General features: G+C 43.8%; 1 protein-coding gene across 1 annotated transcript in view; it reads right to left on the minus strand.

Moving 5' to 3' along the window:
* LOC110525990 (protein Niban 2) overlaps positions 1-16,271 on the minus strand; it is a 60,967-nt gene that overhangs the window by 15,962 nt on the left and 28,734 nt on the right. The window contains exons 3-6 of the mRNA XM_021606544.3: positions 15,858-15,986; positions 13,861-13,966; positions 13,154-13,321; positions 1,469-1,584 (exon numbers count right to left, since the gene is read on the minus strand). Coding sequence (XP_021462219.1) covers positions 1,469-1,584; positions 13,154-13,321; positions 13,861-13,966; positions 15,858-15,986 — 519 coding nt within the window. The remainder of the gene's footprint in view (positions 1-1,468; positions 1,585-13,153; positions 13,322-13,860; positions 13,967-15,857; positions 15,987-16,271) is intronic.

A 16,271-nucleotide genomic window follows, 5' to 3' on the forward strand; every position in this document is an offset into this window, starting at 1 on the left:
TTGGCCCATTTTGACTCCAATGCTTCACAAAGTTGTGTCAAATTGGCTGGATGTCGTTTGGGTGGTGGACCATTCTTGATACACACGAGAAGCGTTTGAGTGTGAAAACCCCAGCAGCATTGCAGTTCTTGACACTCAAACCGTTGTGCCTGGAACCTACTACCATACCCTGTTCTAAGGTACTTCAATATTTTGTCTTGCCCATTCACCCTCTGAATGGCACACATACACAATACATGTCTCAACTCTCAAGGCTTAAAAATCCTTCTCTAACCGGTCTCCTCCCCTTCATCTACACTGATTGGTAGTGGATTTAACAAGAAGGGATCATAGGATTCACCTGGTCAGTCTCATGGAAGAGAAGGTTTTCCTAATGCTTTATACACTGTTTATACACAGGCTGTGTCTGTCGGTCTGTTGAAAGTGCTGTGTTGTGTCTGACCTTTGGGTCTATGGGAGTCCTGACTCTGTGGTTAACTCTGAGCCCAAGGCTCCTCGTCTGGCCTTTGGCTCCCTCCATCTCCCACTGGAGCAATCTGTCTATGAGATACTCAGAATGATGGGTATGAGTCAAGGCCCCCAGGCCCTGATGTAAGAGCTACAGACATCACACTCACACAGACAGACAAAGACTCAGCGGGAGGGGGGGGGCACAGTGAGCTCATGCCCACAGGATGCTGTGTCACCAGGGCAGGGGGCATAGTGACATCATCTCTCAGCTGGACTCTACATCCCTGATTGTATCCCAAATTATACCCTATTCCCTACATAGACCCATTTGGCTCTGGTCAAAAGTAGTGCACTAAGAAAGTATTCAGACCCCTCGTCTCTTTCCACATTGTTACGTTACAGCTACGGATGCGCAATATAGAAATCGCTAAAAATGCTAACATCGGCCTGATGTCTAGTTTACTGCCGATGTCAAAGCTGACGTGCATAACTATATAATGTAGGTAGATGATGTAATGACGGCATGAAAAATATAGCTCTACACGTGCAACACAGCATTCCTAACCTAGCCCACAATGTCTGCTGTGTGTATCGAGCAGTCATTTGAAAGAGTAAAAACATTTCAGCGAGACAACTCAAAGGCGAAATCCATTCACACCAAGATAATGGAATTCATTGCCCTTGACAATCAACCGTTCTCTGTTGTGGATGATGTTGGCTTTCGCCAACTGGTCGAGCATCTCGAGCCCCGGTACACACTACCAATTAGGCGCTATTTTTCAGATGTTGCCCTGTGTCGTTGAAACGCACATCCATGAGCTACTTGCTATGGGCGTCACTGCTATTAGCTTCACAACTGACATTTGGACCAGCGATGTCAGCCCCATTAGCACGCAGAGCCTGACAGCAGTGGGTGGACGAGGACTTCGTACTGAGGAAAGCTCAAGAATGTGCTGTTATATAGGGAATAGGGTGCCATTTGGGACACAACCACTGTCATTGGCTGTGCCATCCTTACCTGTGGAGGTGCGCCACACATCATCTCCCAGGTGCCATACTGCCCATGGGCCTGGCGAAAAAGCCTCACTGAGTCTGTGAAGGCTGGCGTCTGCACCTTACTCTCCTCCAACAAACCTATGGGGTAACCACAGAGGATTAGCATTGTTAGTGGAAGTGGACATTGTGAAGGTTAATTTGAAAACATTGTACAAGTTTGATAATTGATCATAAAATCAGCACTAGCCTGGTCAAGCAGACTGACTGCTGTGCTCACATTTCAAACCAAATTGTGACTGGTTCCACCAGGCTAATCTCAATTGAAATCTTGAATTCAGGTTTGACAGAAATATGCTTGAAAATGAGTTTCCATGCATTCCTAGAGTCTGTTGCAACTTGTGCAGAAAGAGAACTGTCTAGTACAGTGCATTTGGAAAGTATTCAGACACCTTTTTCCCCACATTGTTACTTTAGTCTTACTCTGATTAAATAAAAACATGTGATAAATTAAATTGATTGGACATGATTTGGAAAGGCACACACACTCCTCTATATAAATTCCCACAGTAACCAGCGCATGTCAGAGCAAAAACCAAGCCATGAAGTCGAAGCATTTGTCCATAGAGCTCTGAGACAGAATTGTGTCGAGGCAGAGATCTGGGGAGGATACCGAAACATTTATGGAGCATTGAAGGTCCCCAAGAACACAGCGGCCTCCAATATTCTTAAATAGAGAAAGTTTGGAACCACAAAGACCCTTCCTAGAGCTGCCTGTGCTGCCTAACTGAGCAATCAGGTTAGATGGGCCTTGGTCAGGGAGGTGACCAAGAACTCGATGGTCACTGACAGCTCTTGATGAAAACCTGCTGCAGAGTGCTCAGAACCTCAGACAGGGGCGAAGTTTCACCTTCCAACAGGACAACAACCTTAACCTGCACACAGCCAAGACAATGCAGGACTTGCTTCGGGACAAGTCTCAATGTCATTAAGTGGCCCAGCCAGAGCCCGGACTTTAACCCGATCAAACATCTCTGGAGAGACCTGAAAATAGCTGTGCAGCAACTTTCCCCATCCAACCTGACAGAGCTTGAGTGAATCTGCAGAAAGGAATGGGAGAAACTCCCCAAATACAGGTGTGCCAAGCTTGTAGCATCATACCCAAGAAGACTCGAGGCTGTAATAGCTGCCAAACGTGCATCAACAAAGTACTGAGTAAAGTGTCTGAATACTTGTGTAAATGTGATGTTTATTATTTGTAAATGTGCAAATATTTTTTTTTAAACTGTTTTTGCTTTGTCATTATGGGGTATTGTGTGTAGACTGATGAGGGGGAAAAAAACAATTGAATCAGTTTTAGAATAAGGCTGTAACATAACAAAATGTGGGAAAAGTCAATGGGTCTGAATACTTTCCGAATGCACTGTACGTGGACCAAGGGTCACCATCTAAATATGGAGGGAAGAGTGAAACAGTCATACGCAATGACCACACCACATACACTCTGTAAAGTCAACTGGATCATTCTCATGTCACGAGTGGCCAGGGTTATTTATCAGAGCTTTGCCATGGCAACCCAGGGAGATTCCACATTATCCATCTTTAGGGAAGTAAATTATTGTCGTCATCCCCCAAAAAGTAAATTTAAAATACTTTTTTTTTTTTTTTTAGTAATAGTAAGTAACAGTAATAGCATGATAACTGTACATGTTGTTTTGGCAACAGGGTTTGTTTTGACGGCAAAGGTAAAGCATCTTCGTTGGGCCAGAGTGACTGGTGAACAAGGCTACATCTAATAGATGGCACACACACACACACACCTCCCGCTTAGATCATCTTCACCTCTACTGAAAGAGTCAACCTGAATAATTTATTAATGTATCCAGCTGTGTTTGGATCAGGAATTAGACTTGTATGTAGACTCACCATCCAAACATACAGTGTATTCGGAAAGTATTAAGACCCCTTGACTTTTCCCACATTTTGTTACATTACAGCCTTATTCTAAAATTGATTAAATTGTCCCCCCCCCCCCCCCCCCCCTCATCAATCTACACAAAAAATACCTCATAATGACAAAGCAAAAATTAGGTTTTTAGAATTCTTTGTACATTTCAACAAAAAAATCTGACCCTTTACTCAGTACTTTGTTGAAGCGCATTTGGCAGCGATTACAGCCTTGTGTCTTCTTGGGTATGAAGCTTCAAGCTTGGCATTCCTGTATTTGGGGAGTTTCTTCCATTATTCTCTGCAAATCCTTTCAAGCTCTGTCAGGTTGGATGGGGAGCGTTGCTGCACAGATATTTTGGTGGTGCCAGGTTTCCTCTAGAGGTGACGCTTGGTATTCAGGCCAAAGAGTTAAATATTGGGTTCCATCAGACCAGAGCATCTTGTTTCTCATGGTCTGAGTGTTTGGGTGACTTTTGGCAAACTCCAAGCAGGCTGTCATGTGCCTTTTACTGAGGAGTGGCTTCCGTCTGGCTACTCTACCATAAAGGCCTGATTGGGAGAGTGCTGCAGAGAAGGTACTCCCATCTCCACAGAGGAACTCTGGAGCTCTGTCAGAGTGACCATCGGGTTCTTGGTCACCTCCCTGACCAAGACCCTTCTCCCCCAATTGCTCAGTTTCCCTGGGCAGTCAGCTCTAGGAAGAGTCTTGATGGTTCCAAACTTCTTCCATTTAGGAATGGAGGAGGACACTGTTCTTGGGGACCTTCAATGCTGCAGACATTTTTTGGTACCCTTCCCCAGATCTGTGCTGATACAATCTTGTCTCGGAGCTCTACGGACAATTTCTTCAACCTCATGGCTTGGTTTTTGCTCTGACATGCACCGTCAACTGCGGGACCTTATATAGACATGTGTGTACCTTTCCAAATCATGTCCAATCAATTGAATTTACCCCAGGTGGACTCCAATCAAGTTGTAGACACATCAAGGATGATCAATGGAAACAGGATGCACCTGAGCTCAATTACAAGTCTCATAGCAAAGGGTCTGAATACTTGTGTAAATAAGGTTTTTATTTTTGTTTATAAATTTGCAAAAAAAATCTAAAAACCTGTTTTCCCTTTGTCATTATGGGATATTGTGTGTAGATGGCTTAAATAAAAACAAACTCGTAACAAAATGTGGAAAAAGTCAAGGGGTCTGAATACTTTCTGGATGCACTGTACTTTACATGAGGAGAGAGCTAGTCTCAGAACAGCATCAGAACAAAGCATGTGAAATCCTGTCTTGTGATAAAAATGGGGAATTCATAAATTAACTCTAGCCATGACAAAGACAGGAAGTATGTTGTGCAGGGTGGGGGAGAGAGTGGGCTGTGAGAGTGAGAGTGGGGCCTGGGAGTATGAATTAAGGGGGGGGAAGTAGAGCAGGAAGTCCACAGCCCCAGACTACCTCCCTCTCTGAAAGCTGTGTGTGTGTGTGTGTGTGTGTGTGTGTGTTCGTGTGTGTTGAAATAGTGTGAGGGTGGGAGCCAGGCCATTTATCTTGGCACTGCCTCATGAGAACGTGGAGGGGATTTTTGCCAGCCCAATAAAGTCTGTACCCCAGATCTAAAGTCAAACTAGACTAAAAGGGCACGTTTATGCTGAAATTCCAGTACTGTATATCAATTGATCAGCATCTGTAGAGAAAGAATGGGCTGGTTGTGGTTCAGCAACACCTCCTTATTTTATTTTTTTTAATAGTCTGCTTTGTTGCCAGAGAGTCCAGCTTCAGAGCTGACTATGGAGATTTTAATCAACTTAAAAATCCCTATATCATAATGCTTTTCGGACATGGTGATCATAGCTGCTTTTCCAGGCATTGCAACGTTTTCCAGATCATATACAGTCCTACAGTGTGGTTTTCCATAAAGAAGTATCATATTCTCGAGTTGGACAAAGTAACATGATCACAACTGCCAATGTAGACAGAGGTCAATAGAAACCACTGACAGATACAAATCAAATCGTATTTGTCACATGCGCCGAATACAACAGCTGTAGACTTTACCGTGCAATGCTTTCTTTCGAGCCCTTTCCCAACAATGCAGTTAAAAAGTAGGAAAATTAACAAATAGATAAAGAACACAGAAACAGAATAACAAAATAACAATAACGATGCAATTCACAAGGAGTACCGGTACAAGGTGGTTGGGGTGAATGAGGTAATATGTACAGTATATGTAGGTTTGGTTAGGTAATTGAAGTACTATGTACATGTAGATCGGCGGTAAAAAGCAGAACGTTTGGGTAGCCGTTTAATGAACTTTTCAGCAGTCTTATGGCTTGGGGGTAGAAGCTGTTCAGAGTCTTGTTGGTTCCATACTTGGTGCATTGGTAACGCTTGCTGTGCGGTAGCAGAGAAAACAGACTGACTTGGGTGGCTGTAGTCTGACAATTTTTAGGGCCTTCCTCTGACACCACCTGGTATAGAAGCAGGGAGCTCGGCCCCAGTGATGTACTGGGACGAACGCACTACCCTCTGTAGCGCATTGCGTTCGGATGTCGAGCTGTTGCCATACCAAGCGGTGATGCAGCCAGTGATGATGCTCTCAATGGTGCAGTTTTAGAACTTTTTGAGGATCTGAGGGCCCATGCCAAATCCTTTCAGCCTCCTGAGGGGGAAGAAGAGTTGTCCTGCCCTCTTCACGACTGTGTTTGGACCATGATAGATCCTTAGTGATAGGTCCATACCACCCTGCTTACCTCTGAAGCTAAGCTGTGTTGGTCCTGGTCAGTCACTGGATGCTGCAGGAAGTGGTGTTGGAGGGCCAGTAGGAGGCACTATTTCCTCTGGTCCCAAAAAATTAAAAATAATCCCCAGCTTCCAATTGGCTCATTCATCCACACTCCTCTCCCCTATAACTATTCCCCAGGTCGTTGCTGTAAATGAGAATGTGTTCAGTCAACTTCCCTAGTAAAAGAAGAAAAAAAGTGATGTGGAGACCGAGAAACTTGAAGCTCCTGACCGTCTCCACTACAGCCCCATCGATGTGAATGGGGGTGTGCTCGGCCCTCCGTTTCCCTTCTACAACCTCATCAATGTTGGCTATTCCTGCCACTCCCCACCATGCTAACTTCAGTCTGCATGAGTCCTAGGTTGTGTCCCAAATGGCACCACATTCCCTATATAGTGCACTACATACATTGGGAACAGGGTGCCATTTGGAACACAGCCCTAGTGCTAGACATGAGCGATGAATGAGGAGTAAATCCTATGGCCCCTGAAGGTGAAGTCTTCATTCATGGTCAGCAGGGTGTCCATCTGCTGGACAGGGTCCCTCTGTGTTCGGCCCCTAGCCCCCAGCCTGCTCTAGGAAGGAGGGTGGGGGTGGGTAGAGCCAAAGCAGGGCGGACCGCCTGAGGAAATTAATTGCTGCCACATACCAGACTTTATTGAGCCTGCAGTCTAAACATCGAGCTACAGAGCAGTTGTTCATACACTGCTCTGACCGACCACTCAGGGTTTGACTACATGAAGACATGCATGTTTCAAATGGCACCCTATTCCCTATATAGGGCACTATAGGTCCTGGTCAAAAGTAGTGCACTATCTAGGGAACAGGGTGCCATTTGGGAAGCGCACATGATGTGACCTTTACAGAATCACAACATTGTGGTCCCCTTCTTTATGAGGCTCAGGCTGGAGCTTCTACACATTGTATACACTTAATGATGTGTTGTTTTTAGGTTGGCCTGTGTCTTTGCTCTGGTCATACAAGGCTACAGGGACATATCAAATAGTACTTGAAGTATTTGCCTCATGCTACAGAAAATGGAGATGGACTAATGTTCTAAGGGCTGATCTGGCTCGGGAGAAGGCAAACTTACTTATAGTACTTAAAGTGAGTACAAATATGAATTTTGGGGCATGATCTAGACCAGTGTTTCCCAACTCCGGTCCTCGAGTACCCCCCAACTGTACATATTTTTTGTTGCGGCCCCAAAGCACAACTGATTCTACTTGTCAACTAAGTTGAATCAGGTGTTTTTGTCCAGGGATACAACATAAATGTGTGCTGTTGGGGGTACTCGAGGACCGGAGTTGGGAAACACTGATTCTAGACTCCTTGATATGACAGAAAGAGCTGAACATCTGCTGAAGCCCTGGCCGCCAGGCAGATGAGATCTTTCACTGAGGACTAAATCGGATTAGAAAAGTAACAAAGTTGTGTCGGTCGAGAATCCCAAGAATGACAGCTGCCTGCTAACAGATTCCTTTACCAAGTTCACTCAATCGAGTTAGAGCTTGTTACATGTAACCATTTGCCTAAAAAAGGGGTCTACGGAAAGCCCCTGGTGCCTGTCAACTCCTTCATTATCTCTTCACCTCAACCAAGAACATGTTGCCAGCTCATGGCTCCAGTTTGGGCTAATTTGCCTGCCGACCCTGACTCGTTAGGTCACACAACAAACTGTCCGCCCACTCACATACTCCCTCACCGACTGTGCTGAGCATGCCTACTATCAACTCAATTAAGTCACATAATGACTTCTATTAAGCCGTCAGAGATTTTGGAATGGGAGTGCTTAGTAAGTCAATCCATGTGCTTTGACTGACCCATGTCAATCCCAAAAGGCACTCTGTTCCCTATAGTGCACCACGTTTGACCAAGGTGTTCATATGAACCCTCTTACTCCTCTCCCACAACATTCAACTCCCCCTGGAGTACTATCAGAAGGCACTGTGAGTCCTGTGTTGAGGAGTACCAGAGCATGTGAGTCAGAGGGAGCCTTCCTCTCTCTCTTCTGTTCTCCATCTCTGGTTGTGTTGACTGCCTGGTCTGGTCTGTACCACTGACAGCTAGCTCACCTGTCCATGTACAGTGCACGCAGAGCGAACTCCAGCAGCAGGTAGGGTCGCCCACAGCCAGATCTAGGTTAGACTACCCTTTGAAATCATTTACAAATACTTCATCTGTGCTTGATTGAGCTTGCCTTGCTTCATGGACCAATGGAATAGTCCCTAACCCTGCCCATCTGGCACTTGTGGCAGGCTAAAGCAAACGCAGAAAATATTTCAACGATTTCAGTATTTGAACCCAGGTCCCGTCACAGCTGCTCCCTAATACCAGAGTAGCCATAACTCAAACAGGGGGAGAGATATGAGTGAGGTAGTTTACATTGTAGCAGTGTGAAGTACACTGACTGGTGGAGAAGTGATGTCATCTGAACCCACTCATCCCAGACACTGTGGGCTTCTAGCTGTTCTCTGCTCACCAGCCTCACCGTTTCATGATGGCTCCCATGTTTCTCATACAAGATCCTATCCACATATGGGTAAAATAAAATAGCTTAGTAGGTTTTGCAGTCCAGTACATTATGTTAACTAACTTCTAGGGACCTATTGATAGTGTCTTGGGTCGGTTAGGGCACCCATTGGAGACTTATCTCCCTCACCAACTTCAAACATCTGCTATCTGAGCAGCTAACCGATCGCTGCAGCTGTACATAGTCTATCGGTAAATAGCCCACCCATTTTTACCTACCTCATCCCCATACTGTTTTTATTTATTTACTTTTCTGCTCTTTTGCTCACCAATATCTCTACCTGTACATGACCATCTGATCATTTATCACTCCAGTGTTTATCTGCAAAATTGTAATTATTCACCTACCTCCTCATGCCTTTTGCACATAATGTATATAGACTCTTTTTTCTACTGTGTTATTAACTTGTTAATTGTTTACTCCATGTGTAACTCTGTGTTGTCTGTTCACACTGCTATGCTTTATCTTGGCTAGGTCGCAGTTGCAAATGAGAACTTGTTCTCAACTAGCCTACCTGGTTAAATAAAGGTGAAATAAAAAATAAAAAAAATAAAAAAATGTTGGCTCTGAAGAGCCATGCAACGACGATGCTGGTACAGCCTAAAGTATAACTACATAGATTATACATAGTTCTATGGTTTTGGCATGACTTCATTGGGCATGCATCCGTTTCTCTACAGTATAATTAGCAACCACAGCACACGATCATTGACATCTGCAGTAACATACAGTTAGATAGCTGTAATATCTTCAAGTGGACTGAAACAGAAACTCCGGTGGATGCTGCATTGGAAAGGTTTTGACTACGGAATAGACTGCACGTGATGTCGGCTGTTTACCTGGTCCCCGTATAACGACAGCAGAGACATTTTGCCGGGAGTACCTGCCAGCCACTCTTAACTGTCCGTTTTGTTGTAACGCCTGGTGAGCTGCCGCTGACATTTGACCATATTTCTGAACTTACATGAAACATTATGTCACACACCTGATTCCCTATATTTAAGTTTTAGAACGGGTATGTGAAACTACAGGTTTAACATTGACAGGCACTTGTCTGTGCATGTGTCACACGGTCTTGTTTACAATTCGGTGCATTGTGAAGGACAGACAAAAGGTTGGATAATCAGAGCCTAGACTCGTCCCACAGGCATGAAATACAAGCAAGCAAAGCTAAACAATGGAAAAAGAGGAAGATTGTCGGAAGGGCAACGCATCTAAAGTTAGGGAGTAACCAATGAACATGTCAATTAGTGATGCATCTTGCAAAATGGAAAATTGACTTCACAGTGAAGTTGAAAGGTTATTACTGCAAGGCATGTTTTATGTTGATTCAACCTCCAGAACATCAACAACTAGTCTAGCTACATAACCAAACTCTAAAAGGGGTGCCTTTTGCATCCCTTTGATATTTTAAGTGTAAATTGTGCACAAATATTGCATTTTAAAAGCCTGTTATATTAAATGAAGTGCCCTTTAATATAGAGCACATGAACAATTCTATAACTCGGACCTGCTAAAACTCAATAAATATATCTTCTGACTTTAAAGCTTGCTAAAGTGCCAACATTTCTCAGAGTTTTCACCGTCATTGTAAGGGCTGTTATTGTTTGGTTTCTTTGACTACAGTGAGTGATTTCATGTGGTTGGTGATTCATTTCAGGTTAATAAAAAAAAAAAAGTGTCCCTCATTTTAAGGCCAACCTTGTTTCGTGAACGGAACTCTCGTTTTAATATGGCGAAACTATTCCTTTAAAATAGAATGATAAATTCAAATGAAACATTGAGCGTCTAATAGTTCAATCATAGTGTAAAAGCAGGTGAGCTGGTTTGGCAAAAAAACAAACATATTTGTGGTGGAAAACTGAGCAGGTCGAGCATAACACGTCAGCCCTGTTACCCACAGATACAGACTAGAAATGTTTTTAAATTGAATAGTCCCTCCCTGTTGCACAGAACAAACTTCCATTCCCCCTGTCACAAGGGGATTTATGGCTTAAGATAAGGTAACAGGGTTGACAATCTTATTTGGCCTTTAATATGCACTTACTATAGTCATTTTATCATTTAACCTCGAGCTAAACACTTCATGCTCTACTTCGAGGCAATCAACCTGGGTCCTCCAATGAGAACCCCCAATACTGCTGAAGAGGACTGTGAGCTCTGGATCTCTGTGGCAGACGTAAGTAAGACTTTCAAGCGTGTGAACACTCGCAAAGCACCCGCACCAGATGGTAACTCTGGCCGTGTCCTCAGAGCTTGCGCAGACCAGTTGGCTGGAGTGATTAAGGACATATTCAACCTTTCCCTGTGATCCTTCAAGATGTTCACCATTTTCCCTGTACCCAAGCAAACAAAGGTGACCCTGTAGCACTCATTTCCATCATCATGAAGTGCTTTGAGAGGCTGGTCAAGGACCACATCTGCTCCATCTTACCTTACACCCTGGGCCTAGTACAGTTTGCATACCGTCACAACAGATCTAAAGATGAAGCAATCGTCATTACTCTGCACAATGCCCTGTCCCACCTGGACAAGAGGAATACTGTACATATGTGCCAATGCTTTTTGTTGAATACAGCCCAGCTTTCAACACCAGTCCCCTCCAGGCATGTCACTAAGCTCAAGGCCCTGGGTATGAACACCTCCCTCTGCAACTGGATCCTGGACTTCCTGACAGGCAGACCCCAGGTGCTAAGGTTAGGCAACAACACCTCCGCCACGCTGACTCAAAACGGGGGGCCCCCCAGGGGTGTGTGCTCAGTGCCCTCCTGTACACCCGTGACAACGCACGACTCCCAACACCATCATTAAGTTTGCCAACGACATGGCGGTGGTGGGCCTGATTGCCAAGTCAGCCTACAGAGAGGAGGTTAAACAGCCTCTCCCTCAACAAAACCAAGGAGCTTGATCAAGTATTTTTTTAATCATTCTGCTTAAAACATGTAAATAAATGATGCCTTGGTGGGGTGGGGGGGAAGGGCTGGATATGTTGTAATTAATGAAGCTCTTTATTTGTACGTTTTTGAATTTGCGAACATGGAGACATTGACATCAATACAACATATCCAGCCCTTTATCCCCCCCACCCAGCCCACCAAGGCATCATTTATTTACATGTTTTTAAGCAGAATGATTAAAAAAATACCAATTAAATAAATAATATACACAAAAGAGAAAATACAATGAATAAAATAAATTAGGTCTCACAATAACAATGGAATCTTATCTACACACTGTAGCCAGTGACATAACTGCCTATACTGAAATAAAATGATTTCAGTTATTCTCCACTAGCAGCTCAAATACCATCTGGCCAATACAGCGTCCCCAATCCTGGCCCCAGGAACCAAAGGGGGTACAAATCCCTGCCTCTGCATCCAACGCATTCGACTCCAGACAGAAGTTTGGTAACGAGTTAGTACGCCCCTATTGACATTGACGGGGCTGTAGTTGAGAGGGTGAAAAGCTTCAAGTTCTTCGGCATGCACATCAAAGAGGACCTGACATGGACCAATCACGCCAGCACCGTAGAGAAGCCAGCGCAACAGCGCCTATTCAACCTCAGGCTACTTAAGAAAATCAGGGAGTACAGGAGGGGGCTGATCGCACCCCTCGAAGGCCCCCGTGTTGAGAGTCAGCTAGGCGGAGGTGGCCCTCAGATCCTCAAGAAGTTCTACAGCTGCACCACGAGAGCATCTTGACAGACTGCATCACCGCCTGGTATGGCAACGCCCTCAACCGCAAGGCTCTACAGAGGGTGGTGCAGGCGTCCCAAAACGTCACTGGGGGCGAGCTCCCTGTCCTCCAAGGCATCTACACCAGACGGTGTTTGAGGAAGGCCCAAAAGGTTATGAAGGAATCCAGTCACCCGAGTGATAGAAGCTGTAGCAGAGTGAACAGTCAATCCCCTTCAGACTGTTGAACAGATATCCTTAGCGGTCTCCCTGAACAGACCTGCACCTTGTGACTATTACACCCTTGAGACCATCTTCACCTTAGAGACTATTTGCACTCTCCACACATCCAACACACACACACACACCGTGCAGCTGCATTCTGAATTGATGATTACTTGTGTGCTGCCAGCTGTGGGCATGTGGGCAGGGTTGAAACAAACCTAACCTTAATTTACGTTGTGATGCAGTCAAGACTGACCTTTTGACCAAAATTATCCTATTTACACGTAGTAGTGAATTTTGTCAGTATGGGCTGTTTTCAAAAATGTAGTTTAGGGGCAGTTGCTCTTTAAGTTTAACAGATGCTCTTTATGACAGACTTAAAATTAGGTGAATTGGTGGATTGGTGGAATGACCCTAAGATCTGTGGAATGTTGTGTTTAATATGTGCTCCACTACCACATAATTAAATGTGAATTATAGGATTTTTATGGGCTCTACAGTGTGTCTAGGTTTGAATGTTTGTTGAATGTTTGTGTAGGTTTTACTCACCATCATTGGTATGTCTCACGCAGTCCTGAAAAACTGCATGCCACTTCTTCTGCTCTTTCTCCGTTACCACACAGAAGTAGTAGTGGCGGGCATACGGGTGCCACAGGATCAGAAGGAACTCGGTGGCACACTTCAGGAAGGGAGTGTTGCCCACTTTAGCCTTTACATCTGATACACACACATTCCTCTATCAGTCGGTGGCCACATCGCCCTTTCTGCATGGTTTTGGAATCATACACTCACACTGAAAACAACTTCAAGGCCCAGTATAGTCAAAAAGCAGATTTTACTGTGTTTTTTGAATATTTGAATACTAGTAGTTTAAGGTAGTTGGGACGGCAGGTTAGCCTAGTGGTTAGAGTGTTGGACTAGTAACCGGAAGGTTGCAAGTTCAAACCCCGAGCTGACAAGGTACAAATCTGTCGTTCTGCCCTTGAACAGGCAGTTAACCCACTTTTCCTAGGCCGTCATTGTTCTTAACTGAAGGTAAATAAAGGTAAAAATAAAAAGTAACACTGTGAAATTGAGAAACATATGATCACACCTCAAGTTCACAGCCTCAAGTTCTTCAGAACATCAAATGACATTGAGATGTTCAGAACAGTATTAAGCCTTCCAATTTAATGGATTATATATGACAATTGGGTGAGCAGTTGCAACATGTGCCTCACGCCCACCCCTGGTTTTCAGCCGTAACATGTTCTCACCAGGCAGGCTATTGTTGAGTAGCTCCAGGTACTGATCCATCGAGGTCAGCACTTTGTATCCGGCACAGTTGATGGTTCCCTTGGGGTGCAGCCCTCTCTCATGAGACTGGACAGGAACACAAGGACATGGTAGACTTAAGAGAATGATACTTGCAGATATAGTAGCATTTTATTAGCTAATATGGACATAAAATACACCATCATAATGCAACTGAGTTAAGGTGTGTGTGTGTGTATATTATATACACATATGTACAAATATATATATATTTAGAATGTAGTAAAAATAAAGAAACACCCTTGAATGAGTAGGTGTGTCCAAACTTTTGACTGGTTGCGTGTGTGAGATATATATATCACACACACAACCAGTCAAAAGTTTGGACACACCTACTCATTCAAGGGTGTTTCTTTATTTTTACTACATTCTAAATTGTAGAACAATAGTGAAGACATCAAAACTATGAAATGACACATATGGAATCATGTAGTAACAAAACAAGTGTTAAACAAATCAAAAAATATTTGAGATTCTTCAAAGTAGCCACACTTTGCCTTGATGACAGCTTTGCACACTCTTGGCATTCTCTCAACCAGCGTCACCTGGAATGCTTTTCCAACAGTTTTGAAAGAGTTCCCACATATACTGAGAACTTGTTGGCTGCCTTTCCATCACTCTGTGGTCCAACTCATCCCAAACCATCTCAATTGGGTTGAGGTCGGGACCTGTGGAGGTGAGGTCATCTGATGCAGCACTCCATCAATATCCTTGGTTAAATAGCCTTTACACAGCCTGGAGTTGTGTTTTGGGTCATTGTCCTGTTGAAAAATAAATGATAGTCCCACAAAGTGCAAACCAGAGGGGATGGTGTATTGCTGCAGAATGCTGTGGTAGCCATGCTGGTTAAGTGTGCCTTGAATTCAAAATGAATCACAGTGTCACCAGTGTCACCAGCAAAGCATCCCCATCCCATCACACCTCCTCCTCCATGCTTCATGATGGGAACCACACATGCGGAGAACATCCGTTCACCTACTCTGCGTCTCACACGTTTGGAACCAAAAATATCTAATCTGGACTCACTAGACCAAAGGACAGATTTCCCCGGTCTAATGTCCATTGCTCGTGTTTCTTGGCCCAAGCAAGTCTCTTCTTCTTATTGGTGTCCTTTAATAGTAGTTACTTTGCAGCAATTCGACCATGAAGGCCTGATTCAAGCAGTCTCCTTTGAACAGTTGATGTTGAGATGTGTCTGTCACTTGAAATCTGTGAAGCATTTATTTGGGCTGCAATCTGAGGTGCAGTTAACTCTAATCAACTTATCCTGTGCAGCAGAGGTAACTCTGGGTCTTCCTTTCCTGTGGCGGTCTTCATGAGAGCCAATTTCATCATAACGCTTGATGGTTTTTGCAACTGCACTTAAAGAAACTTTCAAAGTTCTTGAAATGTTCCATATGGACTGACCTTCATGTCTTAAAGTAATGATGGACTGTAATTTCTCTTTGCTTATTTGAGCTGTTCTCACCATAATATGGACTTGGTCTTTTACCAAATAGGGCTATCTTTTGTATACCCCCCTATCTTGTCACAACACAACTAATTGTGTCAAACGCATAAAGAAGGAAACAAATTCCACAAATGAACTTTTAACATGGTACACCTGTTAATGAAAATGCACTCCAGGTGACTACCTCATGACTACCTACCTCATGAAGCTGGTTGAGAGAATTCCAAGAGTGTACAAAGCTGTCATCAAGGCAAAGGGTGGCTATGTTGAAGAATCTCAAATGATTCCATATATATATATATATATATATATATATATATATATAGCCATGTTACTTCATAGTTTTGAGATCTTCTCTATTATTCTACAATATAGAAAATAGTAAAAATAAAGAAAAACCCTGGAATCAGTAGGTGTGTCAAACCTTTTGACTAGTACACTGTGTGTGTGTGTATAAACGTGGGACATTTGAATTCAATTCTCCCGTACCGCTTTGTTGTCATAGTAGTTAATGTTGTAGGAGTCAGGAACGAAGAGGAAACGGTTTCTCCATTTCTTGTTCTCCTCCAGAAACTGGAACAGAGCTCCAGAGAAGATGGACCTATTCTCCAGCGGGGCCTGAGTGGGACAGACAGGGGAATCAGTACACATCCCAATGATGACTGGCATGAACGGACATCACCTCTGTGTGGATAGAGCCATAATCATGGGCAGTACATTTTTATGTCAACAATAAATTCCATGATTTTGTAATACTCCAGAAAGCCAAGGAGTGGCCTAAAACTTTAAGCCTTTGCATTCCTTTAGAAACATCAGGCATACTTATACTGCATGCCATGTGTGATACTACTGTCTGTACGTGATATCTCAAATGTAGCCTAGACACTGGAGTAGTGTTGTTTA

This window comes from Oncorhynchus mykiss, chromosome 6 (genome assembly GCF_057628025.1).
Source record: "Oncorhynchus mykiss isolate SJ-2025 chromosome 6, ASM5762802v1, whole genome shotgun sequence".
Lineage (NCBI taxonomy): Eukaryota > Metazoa > Chordata > Actinopteri > Salmoniformes > Salmonidae > Oncorhynchus > Oncorhynchus mykiss.